Source organism: Lytechinus pictus, chromosome 8 (genome assembly GCF_037042905.1).
Source record: "Lytechinus pictus isolate F3 Inbred chromosome 8, Lp3.0, whole genome shotgun sequence".
In the NCBI taxonomy this organism is placed as follows: Eukaryota; Metazoa; Echinodermata; class Echinoidea; order Temnopleuroida; family Toxopneustidae; genus Lytechinus; species Lytechinus pictus.
Window position 1 is genome coordinate 26,582,652 of NC_087252.1, and position 18,174 is coordinate 26,600,825.

General features: G+C 36.9%; 1 protein-coding gene across 1 annotated transcript; it reads right to left on the bottom strand.

The window, feature by feature from the left end:
* Positions 1–854: 854 nt before the first annotated feature.
* Positions 855–15,409, bottom strand: LOC129266177 (rRNA 2'-O-methyltransferase fibrillarin-like). Its single transcript, XM_064103860.1, has 10 exons — positions 15,321–15,409; positions 13,081–13,215; positions 11,772–11,831; positions 10,690–10,749; positions 9,155–9,249; positions 8,158–8,328; positions 7,465–7,597; positions 6,497–6,609; positions 3,583–3,728; positions 855–2,784 (listed from the first exon to the last, which is right to left on the bottom strand). The coding sequence occupies exons 1-10, from the start codon at positions 15,331–15,333 to the stop codon at positions 2,763–2,765; spliced, it is 948 nt and encodes a 315-aa protein (XP_063959930.1). The 5' UTR covers positions 15,334–15,409; the 3' UTR covers positions 855–2,762.
* Between the last annotated feature and the right edge of the window lie 2,765 nt (positions 15,410–18,174).

Below are 18,174 nucleotides of genomic sequence, written 5' to 3' on the forward strand. Positions count from 1 at the left end.
TAAGTATCCCTCAATAAAAAAAAATTTTTTGGCCTGATGTAAACTATACTTTCAAGTCCGAATCAATATGTGTAAGAGCCCCTTTAATCTTTTTTTTTTCTTCAAACGTTCAAATTATAAATTTTGAATTGTTTCATATGTAACGCCCCCTGCCAAGGTTTTTTTTTCTTTTAAAATGTCCTTTTGATATCAATTATCATGAATTATGAACCCAAAAGGCTATAAAATATGACCAAGTTGCTTGCAATGTGATAGCCAAAAAGAAATGTGCCAAAAATTCAATATTCAGATACCCCTTTATCTTAAAATCTTCATCTCTTTTTATCCTCTTTTAAAATCCAGTTTGCCATCAGGGGAAATACCCTTTTTTCATCAATCAAATTCTCTCTTTCTATCTTTTTCACACTATTTCCCTTTCTTTCCAATCTACGCACCAATACCATCTCCTTTATGCCTTTTACCCTCCATCCTCTGTTCAATAGGATACAAGAAATATTCAACGAGTTTGGGGGATTATTGCATGAATCAAAGACGAGAGCAATATTGACCCTAACAAATAGATATATCTGGTATCCCCATGAAGAAAAATCACCCAATGTAGTCATATCTTTGACAATCACGTTTCATTTGACCATGCAATACGACATAATATTGCCCAGCAAGTTTTGTACATAGCATATGAGGAATTTGTCATATTTCAGCGCATTGCGCAAAACCCTGTAATATTACACAGACATATCGTGCAGACCAAAATATCTTTTTTAAAGACCCTATCATGTATTATCACTTACACTTCATAATACACGTATATGCAAAAAAATATACACAAGGCTAAATAGGCAATCACAAAGGAATTATATAAAAGATGACTTTTATTTTGTAAATAAGCTAACAAATTGTTTTGATATCTCGTGACAATATCTCACATTACATCCCTTTTATCAGCACATAATTGACTGCAATTCACAGAGCTTTAGAATATGAAATACAATCATACGTCCTGAAACAAGTCAATATAATCTCTGGGGGGCATGCTCACACTTTCGTATGGGCAATTCAGTAAAATAATCAATCTTGTGCGTCCGACCCCACTTTTCTCAAGTTTTACTTCACTTCATGAACTGACCAAGTCATGGTCATTTGAGAACATTACACACTGTCAAAAGAACCATAAATCAGAGACAGAAAATGTTGATGAAGGTCCCAGAAACATGGGGTCGGACGTACATATTTTATGGAATTGCCCATATTTAAATCATGTGTTAGGTGACTACAGTCATTCATACATAAACAGTTGTATGAAGCACCTCCCGAGGGTGTTTCACAAAGATTAAGACTCGTGGTTAAAGGTTAATGCACACACGGTGTCTAACACATAACGTCATAGACAACTATGCAATAGTGCGCTTTCAACAAGCATGATCTGATGAGGGAATTCCTGATCTGACCAACGCAGCGAAGTGTTATATGCTATACGCAAATGGGAATTCCATTGTGATTTTTATCCCACTTAAATCTTTGTGAAAACACCCCCTGGTCTGAAAGGGGTAGATCACTTCTAGAAATGTCACTCAACTCAAATTGAAAAGACTTGTCTGTACCTCAAAAAAGATAAAGCTGATATGCATTTTCAGTCAATTTGACACTCTTTTTTGCGCCAAAAGTCTATTGACCCACTGAACACAATTTGACTCCAAGAAACTACACATATTTCATAGACCTTTGTGTCTGGGCTATCAAAGGTACTTATCTTTGAATTAACAAGAAAGAAAATGAAAAACAAAATGAAATATATTTAAGTTGACTTAATGTCAAAGAGTATCAGAACTAGATGGAAAAAAATACAAATAAACCATTAAAATAAACTCAGTCCAAATTCATTGAAATCATAATAAAATACTCTTTAAAAAAGTGAAGCACAAATATTTTCTTCCTTATATCAAATAAGTACTTCTATATTTTTCATTCATCTTTCCTCTTTTTACATAATTGATTTAAAAAAAAATTCACAATCTCAAGGATGCTCCGAATATTCATGAATGCCAAAAGTCTTGAAAATTATAACACATAATCGTACAATATGAACATTATTTACAGGAAAGAAAGCATTAAAACAGATTAAAATATTAAAATAATAATAAATGGTGGCCGGTCACAAACATGATTTGATTATATAGTGCACCCATTTTGGCATCATTAGAACAATTTACATCCTAAAAAACACAAGTTATCAAAACCGTTTGATGATTTTCCAAGTATTTTTCTTGAAGCTCTTTTTTTAATGTTTCGGGAACTATTTCATGAAAGTTGCCAGTTCTTGCAAAAATGTCATTATCTGGCAATTACCACAGTAACAGCCAGTCAAGACTTGGGAGAGTTTTAAGATCTAGCAACATGTCGGATGACAAGGAAACCATCTCCAGGTCAATATGATGTAATATTACTTTCTGGAGCAAGACAAAACTGTTGTATTGCCGTCTACTTTGCAGCAGGGGTAAGCTTCAGACATTCCAACATCGATGCAACCAAGCTTGATCAGCTGTAATCATTTAACAATGTCCAGTGGTGAGTATAAGTCTTTAGTTTTATAAACCTGATGGCCTTTGATGATGTTGCAACATGGTGATGAAGACAGAATAGTTTTGATATTGTTCCATGTAGAATCTTCAACATCGTTGGGGTTTGGTTGGGAAGCTATGCAGCTATTTTTGCCATCAAAGTTTGTCTGAATATTTTTCTTTCTTCTTTTTTTTTTAGTCTCCTCACTTTTTCTTTGGTGGTGCTCTGAAAGACAAAACATACAAGAAAGTGATATGAGACGAAATCAATATTTTTTTGTCTATTTATACAGAAAGAGAACATCTTATAAATCATTAGGGCCCCGTCTTACAAAGAGTTACGATTGATCCAATCAATCGATACTCTCTGGAAATCCATCAGTGTCATCATTTTTTCTACGGGAAATGTGCACAATGTCAACAAAGAGAAGCATAGTGAATTTTCAAGACAACGATGAATGCATGAACATACATCATAGCTAGAAAATATTTTGAACAAACATGCATAATAGATGTTGACATCGCTGGTTGTCCATAGTTGCGATCGATCAGATCAATCGCAACTCTTTGTAAGACGGGGCCCTGATGGGTGTTTCATAAAGCTTGACTGGAACGTGTTCTCATGTCGTAAGTCAGCTACATAGGGATATATCACTTAGCCCAAGAAAGGGTCACCAGTCATGTGCAAATTCATTTGTTACTTACGAACAGCTTAATGACACTCCCACCTGAGCGGTAAACCTTTATACAAGTTAGTGATCCAGTAGCACAAAATTTATAATCTTTTTAGTAGAAAAGAAAAGAAAACTTTGTTGTGGTTCTGATGTAATTATTCTTAGACCACACTGAATGATAATTAACTCAAATATGTAATGATATTGCATAAGTTTTCTCTTGGAAATGAATAAGTACCAATTTAAATTTGCATTTCAACATGCATTTACAAATTGACTAAGTTTTTAATCTTAGAGCATTTTCTCTTCACAGATACAAGTCAACCCGATAACTTCATTCCATAGCTTACCTGTACACTCCAACGACGACGGCGTGGTCTCTCTCGTAGGGTTCAAGGGTCAACTGCTCCTGGGGCTTGAGTTTCTCCGCTTGAAGTTTCTTGACCTCTCCGGCAAACACCGCTTCAGGTTGGGCCGTGGAATCGATGCAGTTGGCCTGATGGACGAAAACAAATACAATTCAGTCTGTGTTATTCAAATCCCTTGAGACCATAGAAATCTTATTGATTCAATTCAACTTAATGTTAAGTAACATGCTTTGCACATCCAGTACCCTGACTCACAAAGAGTTGGGTTTGATCTTATCAACCAAAGCTATGGAAAGCCAATAATGATAGTATATAATATATAAATTTATAGAGAGCAGAAACTATTCCATAAAGTATATATTCTACTGCGCTATTAAGGACTCCTATAAAGCTTGTTATTAATTAAATAGATGTGTTTTGAGCTTTGATTTAAAGTTGTTTACCGATGGTGCTTTCCTAACTTCCAGGGGTAAGCTATTCCAGAGCTTGGGGCTACACAAGCAAATGCTCGATCACCTAGCGTTAATTTTGTTTTGAAGGATGGAATCTGTTAAAGCAGAGGATCCACTGAACCGCACAAATTGTGACCATGATTACTGGTTTTATGCCTCAATAATTCTATAATCACAACAGCTGAAATGCAGATGTCTGACCAAAAATGTTCTCTATATACTGATGTATATTCATGCATGCACCAACGTCTTGACAATTCAATGTGCTCCCTCTGTGTTTACAATGGGGCAATGTGCAAATTTCATACAGGAAAAAAAGAATGAAATTACTGGCTTTCCATAGTTGAGGTTGATCACAATCACAGCTCTCTGAAAGATGGGGGACTGGGCTGATGAATTGCTTTGGCCGAGGTGATTATTTGACTCAAGGAAGGTCGACTTAACGCGATCATTTCCCTTTGTTCTTATTTTAAAAAATTCTAATTTTGGTTCTTCAAAATGGGCTAAACATTAGGCTTATAGTGTAACAAGTGGAATGCCTCTGGCCGTCTCACCTGCATCACGCGATTCAATATAGCAGCAGTGCTGATTTTGAAAACTACTATAACTCGCACAAGATGTTCAGTGATACTTGGTTACTCTTATTTCCACGTTTTATGAAGTAGACCAATACACTTATAGAGATATGATGGCAATTCAACAAATACCCCCAACGTGGCCAAAGTTCTTTGACCTTACATGACCTTTGACCTTGATCATGTGACCTGAAACTCGCACAGGATGTTCAGTGATACTTGATTACTATTATGTCCAAGTTTTATGAACTAGACCAACACACTTTCAAATTTATGGCTGTAATTCAACAAATACCCCAATTTGGCCAAAGTTCATTGACCCTAAATGACCTTTGACCTTGATCATGTGACCTGAAACTTGCACAGGATGTTCAGTAATACTTGATTACTATTATGTCCAAGTTTCATGAATCAGATCCATAAACTTTCAAAGTTATGATGGTAATTCAACAGATACCCCCAATTCGGCCAAAGTTCATTGACCCTAAATGACCTTTGACCTTGGTCATGTGACGTGAAACTCATGCAGGATGTTCAGTGATACTTGATTAACCTTATGTATAAGTTTCATGAACTAGGTCCATATATTTTCTAAGTTATGATGACATTTCAAAAACTTAACCTTAGGTTAAGATTTTGATGTTGATTCCCCCAACATGGTCTAAGTTCATTGACCCTAAATGACCTTTGACCTTGGTCATGTGACATGAAACTCAGGCAGGATGTTCAGTAATACTTGATTAACCTTATGGATAAGTTTCATGAACTAGGTCCATATACTTTCTAAGTTATGCTGTCATTTCAAAAACTTAACCTCAGGTTAAGATTTGGTGTTGACGCCGCCGCCGCCGTCGGAAAAGCGGCGCCCATAGTCTCACTCTGCTATGCAGGTGAGACAAAAATACCATCCCAAAAGTTTCAAAGTATTATATCTACAGGAACTATTTTGGGCAATTCCATAAAATGATCAACCTTTTTGTACATCCGACCCCCATTTTTGTCACTTCACTTCATAAACTGAATAAGTCATGGTCAATTAGAGAACATGACAGACTGTCAAAAGAACAAGATATCAGAGACAAATGTCAAGGTCCCACATATAGGGGGTCAGAGTACATATTTCATGGAATTGCCCCTTTCAAATTTTGGAGATGTACATCAAAGTTTGAAAATAATTGGGGGTTGGTTTCAATGACTATGTGCATACAGCAATCTTTGCACCACAACACATAAACTCTTCATGAACACAGCATGACCAACCTACAGTGTGTACAAGGTACACTGAATGTACATACAGTGCAGCTAATGATAGTGTGTGCATTGGAGATACAGCAGAAGGCAGTCAACACAGCCAACAGACTTTTTGAATCAAATTGGAGAAAACTGGTCATAAGCTGAACCCATCTTACAGACGGTTCTCAGAATCAGGCTACTTGTATCTAAACTAGAGTTTTTCATCCTATATTGTGGTCTGTTTTAAGGTTTTTGAGGACAAATACAGTCACTCATACACATGTTTCATCTCAGTTTGAGAATTTTTTATATCAGCTGCTCACAAAGTAAAACGATCCCTTTAAGCAGACTCTCTTGTACACAGGAAACATGTATTTCTCGTAACAGTAAGAATACAAATATAAGCTATGTGTCTCATACATCGATCTAGTATTTCTTGAAGGTAAAACACAATAATTGAAGTAATTTGAGGAAAAAAATGAACTTAAAGATAAAGGGCACTAGCGCACCAAGTGGGAATCAAACCTGTTACAACCCCCATGTGGACAATTGCAAAAGCAATTTAGTACAAGAAATTAGAAGGCACTGACAATAATTAGTTTTGTCTGCATGATTAGTTTGTCATGAAAAACTGACCTTAATTGAGATGACAAAGTGGCCTTCATTCTTGAGGAAGTTATGGGCGTTGATGGCGACTATCCTGGCTTGGTCTGGCTGTGCGACGTCAGCAAATACACAGTCTACCATACCTATAAAATAAAATAAATATGCAAGCGTACTGTTATAAAGATAATTGAAAGTAGTTGCGGTAAATACTGATTTCAAAAGAAAGTCTGTAAAACTAAGGCTAATTGTTACTATATCACAGGAGATCTAAATGTGGTGCACTTACATGAAATGAACTTTGTGAAATCATTAATTAGCTGAAAAGAAAAATCACATCGAAGATCCTCTACACAGATAAGCACATGTGGGACAGTGTACTATTCTTGTTTGGAAAACGACCTGACATGTTAGTTGAATTTCATGTTTGTTTTGCCAATTGCTCAGCAATTCACAATTTGTTCCAGAGTCTATTGAAACATATCTCTTTATTTATGCAAACAAACACTTTGGAGGTCATTTCATTGAATTCTGTGTAAACTCATTTTGAAATCATTACAACTGACATTTATCTTTAATTTCAGATGGTTTGAAAAGTAGTGGCTGCACAATGAAAACCTGAAAGGGCAAGTTTAGGAGAGGAAGGGATTGACTGAGGTGAAGATCAGGGATAAGGACGATTGCCCAGAGTGATAGGAAAATCTGACCATCCCTGTTCAACAGGAACAAAACCTTGGAACCTTGAACTAACTGACCAACAGGTAGATAAACAGTAATCTATCAAATACACATCTTAAAATTTGGCATTCTTCGGAGTCCTTATTTAAGATGAAACTCCAAACTATTAACACAATCAAAATAATCATGAAAGTAGCTATCATCTTACAGTGCACTCATTAACCAAGTCACGAAAGACAGTCATAATAATTTTGATGGTCGACCTGCTGGAAAAAGAATAGATATTCACCGAGTCACCAGATTTTGAATTGATATATACGTACCGACCAACATTCGGTATTTGTGTGGATGTCTGGCGTCTTCTATAATCGGAATGATGTTAGTTCGTTTCTTCGCTACGTTCATGAGATCACGCCCTGATCGATGTGAGAACTCTACTGCATAAACTAACCCCTCCTGAAATGAGCAAAGAGTATGTTACAATTAAAATCACTACTAACATATTTATTACAATTATACTTTCCATTATGAGCAGATACAATTTACAACCACCAACATTATAATCATTGTTCTCATCATCATTATCATCATCATCGCCGTCATCACCACCACTCTCATCATCATCACCATCCTCATCACCACCACTCTCATCATCACCACCACCACCCTCATCATCATCACCACCAACCTTATCATCACCATCATCATCATCATTACCACTACCACCAACCTAATCATCATGATGATCATGATGATCACCACCATCTTCATCATCATCATCATCATCACCACCACCACCACCACCTTCATCATCATCACCACTACCACCAACCTAATCATCATTACCACCCTCATCATCATCCGCATCATCATCATCACCACCAACCTTATCATCACCATCATCATCATCACCATCATCATCATCACCATCATCCTCCTCACTACCACCAACATCAAAAACATTCATGACAACTACAAACACTACAATCACCACCACCACCGCCATTCCTCCTTACCGGTCCAACCAGATCCGAGACATGAGACACCGTCGTCCCTGATGCAGCACCAAGGTACAGAACCTTGCTTCCGGGTTTCATGTGTATGTGATCCACGCCACCCAAGATGGCTGCTGCTAGCTTCGATCGGAAAGGGTTCCAGGCTCTGTACTCCAACTTCTTCTCTCCCTCCTATTAAAGGTAAATGAAAGTAGTTGCAGTGAACAGTTGTTGCATGAGAAAGCCTGTAAAACCACGGTTTCATTCTCACAATATGAGCCTAGATCTAGATCTGGTACAGCTAGGTTAAATTCTGTGAATTCTAAACTGAAGATCTGCAACACAAATAAGGACAACGTCTGTCTGGGATGCCATGCTTATGTTGTTGCTAATTTCTCAGCAATTACACAATTTCTTATAAACAGAATACAGATACCTGGGCCCTGTCTTACAAAGAGTTGCGATTGATCCAATTCAATCAATCACAACTATGGAAAGCCAGCAAAGTCAACATAGAAAATGCATGTTTACTTGAAAAAATTCTAGATATGAATGTATATCCATACATTCATTGATTTCTTGACAATTTGGTGTGTTCTCCTTTGTTTACAAAGGACATTTTGCAAATTTCCTGTAGAAAAAATTATGACACTGATGGATTTTCTATAGAGTTACAATTGATTGGATCAATCGTAACTCTTTGTAATACGGGGGCCCTGGACGGCCACTTCACTGGATTCTGTACAGATTCATTTTGAAATTATTACCAAAACTGACATTCATCATTCAGGGTGAAAAAATCATCAGGGATTAATGCAATATGGAGTTGGATGGACGAGATTTCTGCAGGCTAGGCACAGCTCATGACATCATTATCGTAATTAAAAAAAAAATGAATGCCTTCTTTCCATTTAAAATTTGACTTCTAAATCATTTTAAGAGCCCCACCATATTTTTCAAAATCACGTCTACAACAAAAGCATGAAAATGAAAGCTGGGGGGGGGGGGGGTGACTTACCTCAATACTAATCCTCTTCTCTCCATAGACTGATTCCCCAGGCACCAAGTTCTTGGTGACCAATGCATCCTCCTTGCCTCTTGCAATAAACACACCTGAAACAGAGAGAATGGACTGGTAAAGGAGTCTACAGCAGAACAATGATCTCTCCACAGCTCACTGTACTTTGAACTGCTTAGCAGGAGATCCAAACAAATGACAATCAATACTGCTAATCTCTATGGATAATCCCTTTTAATCCTTGCTTTGTGGTCATTGTCTAATATACACCAGCTTGGGACTACATGTAATCTACATGTATGACAGTACCATCAGAAAATTTGCATGTGGCATTTGAACTTCTGCGAGAACAAAACTTTTTAAGCAAAGCATTATCTTCATGATATCTACACAAGAAAATCCAGACTTCTTTACGAAATACCTAGAAATGAATTCGTAAATTCATGCATTATTGCATGAGCAAAGGGAGTGATACATTCAATATTAGAAAGATAAAGATCAAATATTATTTAACATCAATGATTCTGAAGAAACTTTATAAGTCAAGGAGTGTACATCTCACCATCTGACTAAAAAATAACACCAAGTTGTAGGTCTTTGTACTCTTATTCTAAGAACTGACTTACCAACCAAACATGTGAATCTCTTTGAGGATGTGCGTAACACGGGTGTTACGGCTCAGACAATAAACAACTTTATCAACAACTTGACTTCGGATCAAAGTGAAGAAATTGTTTTTGTTCATCATCGCCAATAACAAGGTCCCTTAATTAAAATTCATTGTTTTTTCTTAAAACCTTTCATAATGAACATATTAGTGTCGAGAATGACTAACGTTTTTAAAGGGACCCTACACTCGCAAGAGTAGGTCAAAACTGGAGCTGAAATTGAGAGAAAACATGACAAGATCTAGTGAGTAAAATAATCGCTGCACTAATTGCTGATAAAGTTAAGCAATACTAAAATCCTTCTAAATAAATCATTATAATTTTTAAGAAAAAGCTTAAAAACTGCAGGCTAGTTTCATGATATCATCTCCTGGAACCCTAGCCTATAATTTAGGCAGAAATAGCTGCTATACCTCTGCTGCTACGCTAAAACCGGTGACGCGACATTTGCTCCTGCAACAATTGCTCCGGGCTTTATTTCTTCTAAGATATAGGGTTAGATTTAGTGTCAGGTTCAGGATAGGGTAGTTTTACATTAAGGGTTGAAGTTGGTCATTCCAATTGTGTGTGGAATTTATAGGGGAGCAATTGTCGCCGGAGCAATCATGGAACCCTAAAACTAAGCAATACGTCTGATACAGCAAAACTAAGAACAACAAAGGGTGCAAACATCTTGCTCTTCATTTTGTTTTCTCTTGCATTAAATCAGAGTCGCTGAACACTTGTAGCCCAACAGCAAAGATATAGCTAAAGCCTCGACCTAATACAGACTACTAGAACCTCTGAAAGTATTTATGCAAATAATTACACATTTCCAGTTTTATAAAGACAAAATTACATTAGGAGAACAAGGAAATAAGAAAATACCTTGAAGTCTGTGAGGTTCTATGACGACTCTAGCACCACCTCGCATCCCACCGCGACCACCTGTAGTAAAAGAAATTCCATGGCCCAGAAATTACTTCCCCTTTCACTTAATGGTATCTTCAATAATTTTACCAAAAAATATTACCAATAAAATATCATTCAAATCAAATTTTATTCATTTTAAACAGCAAAAAAAAACAAAAAAACATACGAGACAAATAATAATGGGAAAAAACATAACAGAATATGGAGGCATATGGAGGGAGATAACAAAAGCAAGAATATTTTCACCTAAGTTATCCCCTAAATAATCAAAATATAAGCTAGTAAAAGGCGACCAGGTGTTCAATACAATATTGTTAATAAGATATGCAGATTGAAAAGGTAAACAAAACGATACCAAGGTAATATTTTCCTGATTCATTCATGTAAAATATATATCTTGAAATAATAAGTTTGATAAAAAAAAATCTTCTCTTTTCATGAAGTTGGACCTCCACAATAGGGAGTTTACGCTTCCACTACGAAATATGCCTTTGGGAGCATTGAGAATGTATTGTCAAGTGCCCTTCATAACGAAACAGTCTTTGTCGAGAGTTATAGTGAATCAGAGCAGCAGATATGTCCATGACTCTCGACGAACAACATATTTGTAATTTTTCGTCAGCTCAGAAACTTGCGACAAACCTGCTGTTCTGGGCCCCATCTTACGAAGAGTAACTCTATGGAAATCCATCAGTGTCATAATTTTTTCTACAGGAAATTTAGCACAATGTCCTTTGTAAACAAAGAGAAGCACAGTGAATTTTCAAGAAAACAATGAATGCATGAATATACATCATAGTTAGAAAATATTTTGAACAAACATGCTTTAAAGATGTTGACGTTGCTGGCTTTCCATAGTTGTGAATGATCGGATCAATCGCAACTCTTTGTAAGACAGGGCCCTGGATCACCAATTTTCGACAAAGACTTCTTAGCTGTTCATCGTCTTTGACGGGTATTTGTAATGCACTCGCTGTGTGCTTGAGCCCGTCCCCTTTGCAGTTGCAAAAACTACCTCTTGACCCAGAGCGACCTACCTCTTCCTCCCCTACCCCGCGGGCCACCTCGCCCTCTTGGTCCACCTCGACCACCAAATCCTGAAAAGGTTATTAGAAAAGAAAAGAGAGAGATCGGTTAGGATTTAGAAGTGGATGTAGTGAGTGAACAAGAAACAATGACAATAAGACAAGAGTTTTAAAGTGATTGGTTAACATTGGTTTGACTTTTTAAAAATCTGAGCTAGAAGGTCACACTTGTCACCTGTGTCTGTGATATGTTACAAAAATGAAGCCCAGAAAAAAATTGCGTTCGAAAATAATTATTTAGTGCTTCAAAAATTGAAATATAAAGTGACCGGAAACACCATCTTAATTTCATCCCATACACTTGTGTGTACTATTTACAAAATCGGGGTTTGCCTTGTAGTTTTAGCTTTTCATTCTCAATAATGGCTGTTTTCAGGGTTTATTAGTTCTAATACATGCACTTGTACACATGTTTCATCTTGGTTTGAGAATTTTTTTAATCGGCTGCTCACAAAGTTAAACAATACCTTTAAAGACACAGCTTTGTGATAAATTACAATTAATTTTTGTGATTGAATGTACATTGTGTCCAATGTAATCAATCAAGAAATTTTGCTCTTTGCTGTTACCATATCCATTGATGTAATATTCATATTTGCTTTAATGCATGAAAATGATAAATGAAAAAAAAAAAATGTTTTTTCCAATTTGAGGAGCGGAAAATCAGATTTCCGGTAACTTTGACCTTCTGAAAGCTGTCTTCTTCTATATAAAATACACGAGTCTACATGTAGATCTGTACTGACCGCAGAGAAACGTTGTTCGTGCTAACAGAGGCCGTTACAATCAGTATTAAATGTCACAACGATACATTATGTTACAACAGGTTATTTACATCTTAGATCAACTATTGACAGCACAATCCGAAAGATGTGACATAATGTGACTGGTCTTACTGTTGGCACTCTGTTAGGCTAATAATGTTTTTGTGCGGCCAGTACAGGACGTTAGTAGATGAGTTTAGGTTTTTCCAGGTAATTAACTACTAACAACCAGATCTAGTACTGGGCGTTAGTAGACGAGTTTAGGTTTTTCCAGGTAATTAACTACTAATGACCATTTCTAGACTAAGTTCCCACCTGGCTCAGGTTATTAACAATATTCTCAACAGGATACATCAGTTCAAAGTGAAGAAATTGTTTTGTTCATCATTGCCAGGTGGAAAAAACTGTGATGCAGTAAAAAAATAAAAATAAAAACAAATAAAACTACACCCAAAACAGAACAAAGTTGGTTTTCAAAGTGGGTTGAAAATATTCACCTCCTCTGCCGCCACCTCCTCCACCGAATCCCCCTCGTCCTCCACCGAATCCCCCTCGTCCTCCGCCAAAGCCCCCTCGGCCGCGCCCTCCTCGATCTCCTCCACCTCCCCGGAAGCTACCTCTTGGTGAGAATCCTGTCAAAGTAAAGGTATCAATAGATTAAAGCCAATACGAACCACTATCCTCATATAGCAGCACCACCTCAAGTCATCAACTATTCGAATCTGGCCAAGATTCCTAGCCCACAATGCGACACTCTGGGGGGCGGCTGGCCACTTACATCGAAGAGTGGATACCATGCGCGACCAAAGACACATGTAAAAAGGATGTCTTTTTCAAGATAGGGCACGTTACGTAAAAATGAAAAAAGGTTATCTATTTCGCTAGGAAAGCTACGTGTTTAGGGTCAAATTTGGGAGGGCCACTCGTCAATGGAAGTGGCCCCCCAGGGGGACTGTGACATTTGCAAACAATTAGTGGTAGGGAAATTTGCTTGAAGTTGGCCAGTGTAAAACTGATGGGCGCTAATGCAGTTTTGCACCGGCAGACTTCGATATTCCCCACAATAAATTGTTCACAAATGTCAAAGCAAGTCCCTCAAACACATTTCAAGTTCAATATGCCCAGCGCTTTTACAAATGTGGCGACATTATCGTTCAAATTCTCAAACATCGCTTCGCTCGGCTTTGCGGCAATTTACTGAAGTTAGTGACCAAATCATGTGAACTTCCGCAGGACTAAAGTTAGTGACCAAATCATGCGAACAAACTTCCGCAGGCGAATCTTTTGGTCGCAAACTTCAGTCTAATATAAAAATTACGGCAAAGAAAGCGATGTCTGACTTAGACCAAAAGCTTCGGTATCTGTTTTATTGGTTGTTCCGCTGAACTCTGTTGGCTCCACTCTCCAATTACAGAGACCGAAGTTCTTACTCAATCTGTACAGGGACTCAATGGCCATATGTTTATGTATTGAGTTTGGATAAACCAGGGAAGTGGGAGTTGCGCGACAGCCAAGTCAGTCACTGTTTTTTCCCCCCTTATAAGTTAGTTTTTTCCTGTTTTGGTGCATTTCAGGCCAAAACGGAGTAATCTCTATTTTGGCCCAGTTCTTTTTATATAACTTTATGAAATAAAGACAAAAATCGATGAGCCCCGTCGGGGGATTTTGCATTGTCTACCCCCTAATGGCGGCTGCACGATCGCGAGCCGTCTGTGTACAAGCAGTTAAAAAAAATTTAAAATGTTAAAAAACTCCTCGACCTCGAAACAGACGGCTGCCCCTGTCTATGACTATGTCTGTATGTCCGAGTATTCAAAAGATAACGAGATTGGGGCGAAATACAGCCGTTCCCGATATTTGGAAAGGCAGTGGGCATTTGTTTATTATAGGCCTAATTTCTGGTGGGGAAATTAACTTGAACTTGAAGTTGAACTAGTACAGTAGAGGCGCACGGCCAATATGGGAGACTCTCTCCAATAGGGGAGACAATCTCCCACATTGGAGACTTGCTTTGCAAAAGGACAAAAGAAACAACACCAACAAAAGCATGATTTTTTCCACCCAAAATTTTGTCTCACTGAGGTCAGAAGCCCATTTGTTTTGTGTGTGATTGACAACAAAAATCCTTATCAAAACAAAAGTAGACGGTGAATTTTTAAAGTAGACGGTGAAAAGGGGTAATTTTTCATGAGGAATCTGCATAGGGGCCTATCACATTTTTATTTGCCGCCAAGTTAATCCTTTTGCAGCAAATGTAAACAAAGGAAATTGGACTCCAAAACTGGAGACTGTCTCTGAAATTGGATACCCAAATTCTTTACAAAAGTCTCTGATATTGGAGATAATCTCCCACATTGGAGACAGTCTCCAATAAGTCGGCCGGTGCGAAACTGCATTATTAGCAGTTTAGCACCGTGCCGATTTTGCCCTTTTCAGAATAATATGGACCTGTAAATTATACGCAATGTTCATTATGTTCTAGGTGTTGAGGATTATATGATGTATTACTTATGACAAATAAAGAGCTTTCTAAATTATTGTCCTATTTTATACAATACAGTGCCAACAGAAATTTCAACAAATGGGACTGAGTGATGTCAAGCAATATCACTTCACATGTTGGCAAATTAACTTGTTTTCTGCCTTTCACAAGTCTACATGAATAAAATTCATTCTACACGAAGCTTTCTGGTGTTTGTTCATTAGGAAGGAATAAATAATGATCAGTGATATTTACCTGGTCTGCCCATATTTATCGTGTTTCTGACTTTCTGTTCGGTTCTCCACACGTGTTCGTCTGAAATCCAAGCAACTTACAACACGCGTGGACGCTGTTGCAATTATAACAGAAGAGGGAGGCAGACTAGTTGAGTTGAGAAAGCGAGCCAGCATCGTGCACACGGGTTGTGTGGTCTAGTTGTCAGAACATGAACTCACGATCGTAAGGTTATGAGTTCAAATCCCCGCTCTGCCATTGTCTCCACTTTTCCCATTCCACAGAGGAGAGACCTTTGAAGGACATTTGAAAGACCAAAAATTGACTAGGTCTTACAGCAGTCTCCAAGATCACTGAAATTTGTCATCTCTGTGGAATGCTCAAAGAACTTTGAAAGACTGATGGATATTTCTTGTCTTACTGGTCTTAGACTAGTCCTATATAGAGATCTTTCAATGGTCTTTCAGTGATCTTTTATGCAACAAGTGATCTTTCAAAATTCTTTCCATGGACTTTGCCTGGTCTTTCAATGATCTTTCAATGATCTCTCACGAGTCTTACAGTGATCTCCGCAAAAATCTTGAGAGACTGTCGAAAGAGCATGGAAAGACTTATAAGAACTTTAAACGTTCATCGAAAGACCACTGAAGGACTGCTGAAAGACCATCAAAAGACCATTTTCCTGTAAGACCGCCGAAAGACTGTTTTGAACCGTTTCAAAAAGATATGGAGATCATGGAGACCATAAGGACCACTGAAAGATCCATCAGGAATCGTGAAAGACCTCAGAGATCTTTGAAAGTTCACTGAAAGACCTTTGAAAGATCAAGCAAGTTTCATGGTCTTACAGCAGTCTTTCAGAGGTCTTGCTCTCTGTGGAATGGGGGTTAAAAGACCCGAGAGCAATTTCTGTCGTTTTTAAAGGAAATTAAAACATTTGGAACAAGATAGCTTGTGTGAAAACAGAAAAATCAGCTAGAGAAACAGACCAATGAAAGTTTGAAAAAAAAATCGGATGAATAATGAGAAAGTTATGAGCATTTGAATATTGCGATCACTAATTCTGTGGAGATCCCCCCGATTGGCAATGCGACAAAGATGGTGAGATAACAATTTTGAACAACTCTCCCAGTACTTTTGTACTATTTCCTGTATATTTCACTTAAACTGTCTCTTTTATCCCATCTATCAGTATAGATCATGTGTTCTTTCTATAGGAGGGCATGATTGGAATACAAATTTTCAAAGAATACATTATGGATAAAGAATTTGTATCACCATAAGAAAGAGCAAAAAGAGAAATTTTTGGGGTATTTTATAGTCCATCAAAGGGAAAGTTGTTCACATGTGACATCACACATCTTTGTCGCATTGCCAATGGGAGGATCTCCATAGCATTAGTGATCGCAATATTGAAATGCTCATAACTTTCTCAGTATTTGTCCGATTTTTCTCAATTTTTCTTTGTTCTTATTCTTTGATTGTTCTGTTTCCACACAAGTTTACATGTTCCAAAGGTCTCATTCCCCTTTAAGGTCAGCCACTGATCCTGACTTACTGAGATGTGAGATATTTCCTATATGTGAAAGAAACCGGAGCTTGGCGTTTGAACCCCCCTTTGAACGGTCCTGCCTCAGGGGCCTATACGGGGAATTATACCATCCGGTTCACTGGCGGATCCAGGAGGCGCACAGCCGACCCGACGTGCCCTCCCCCCTTTTGAGAGGCACAATTAAAATATGTAATGTAAAATTGCCGTTAAAACAGAAGTGTGCCCCCTTTTTTTATACTTGTCAATTTTTTCGTGTTTAATTTTTGGTTGAAAACCTTTTATTTATTTATTTAAAAACATTTTTGCTTGTTAATTTTTCCTCGGAAAAATGTGCCCCCTCTTTTGGAAAATTCTGGATACCCATCACCTGATCCGGTTAACGTAACTATGAATAAAGAAAATCCTTTGAGACCTTCACATATTAGTAGGCCTACATGAGGGAAAAAGATGTCAATATATTTATAATACTACTTGGTAAAACAGAATGTATCGAGATCGATATTTAGATGACGCTCAAAATATCAAAATGCAGAAATACCATCATGATATTTCGTTTTACTTCAGATATTGGTTTAAGATATTTTCAGTATTAGATAGTAAATAGAATATTATTTTTGACTAAACAATTGTATAAGATTGCTGAAAACGAAAAAAATCATTGAGGAGTTTTAAGATATTGTACATTTTTATGAATGTAAAATTAGGAAGGAAACAGCAAATTTGATAAATGAAGGTTCTCAGGTGCATGTCAAGTTGTCATTTTTTCAAGCAATTTGCTGGAAATGGCAATTCTTCTCCTGCAAATTGTAAATGTTAAAATTCTTTGGTAATACATATTTGTTTAGAATGACATTATATTCATTCATTTTTTTCGTTACGATTCTTACCAAAATATGTTATGTAATAAAAAAATATATACCAATACGAATTTTATAAATTCAGAATAAAACAACAAATCAAATCAAAGTAGAGTTTATTAATGTAATTTTTGGTTTCGACGTGAAAAAAAAAGATGCATTATTGTTTGATATGCATAATTAAACAGCATTTATTTCTACAAAAGTTAAATAGTTAAACAAAACTTTTTTTGAATATGTAAAGAAAAAAATTATTCAGTATCATGAAGGTAAGAAATGTAGGCCTTAATTATTTCTAGATTGATCTTACTTCAGTAATAATGATTAATATCAAACAACATTTATTTCAACAAAAGTTAAATAGTAAATCAAATCTTTGTTTGAATGTGTAAAGAAAAGATTATTCAGTACCATTAAGGTAAGAAATATAGGCCTTAATTAGTTCCAGATTGATCTTATTTCATTC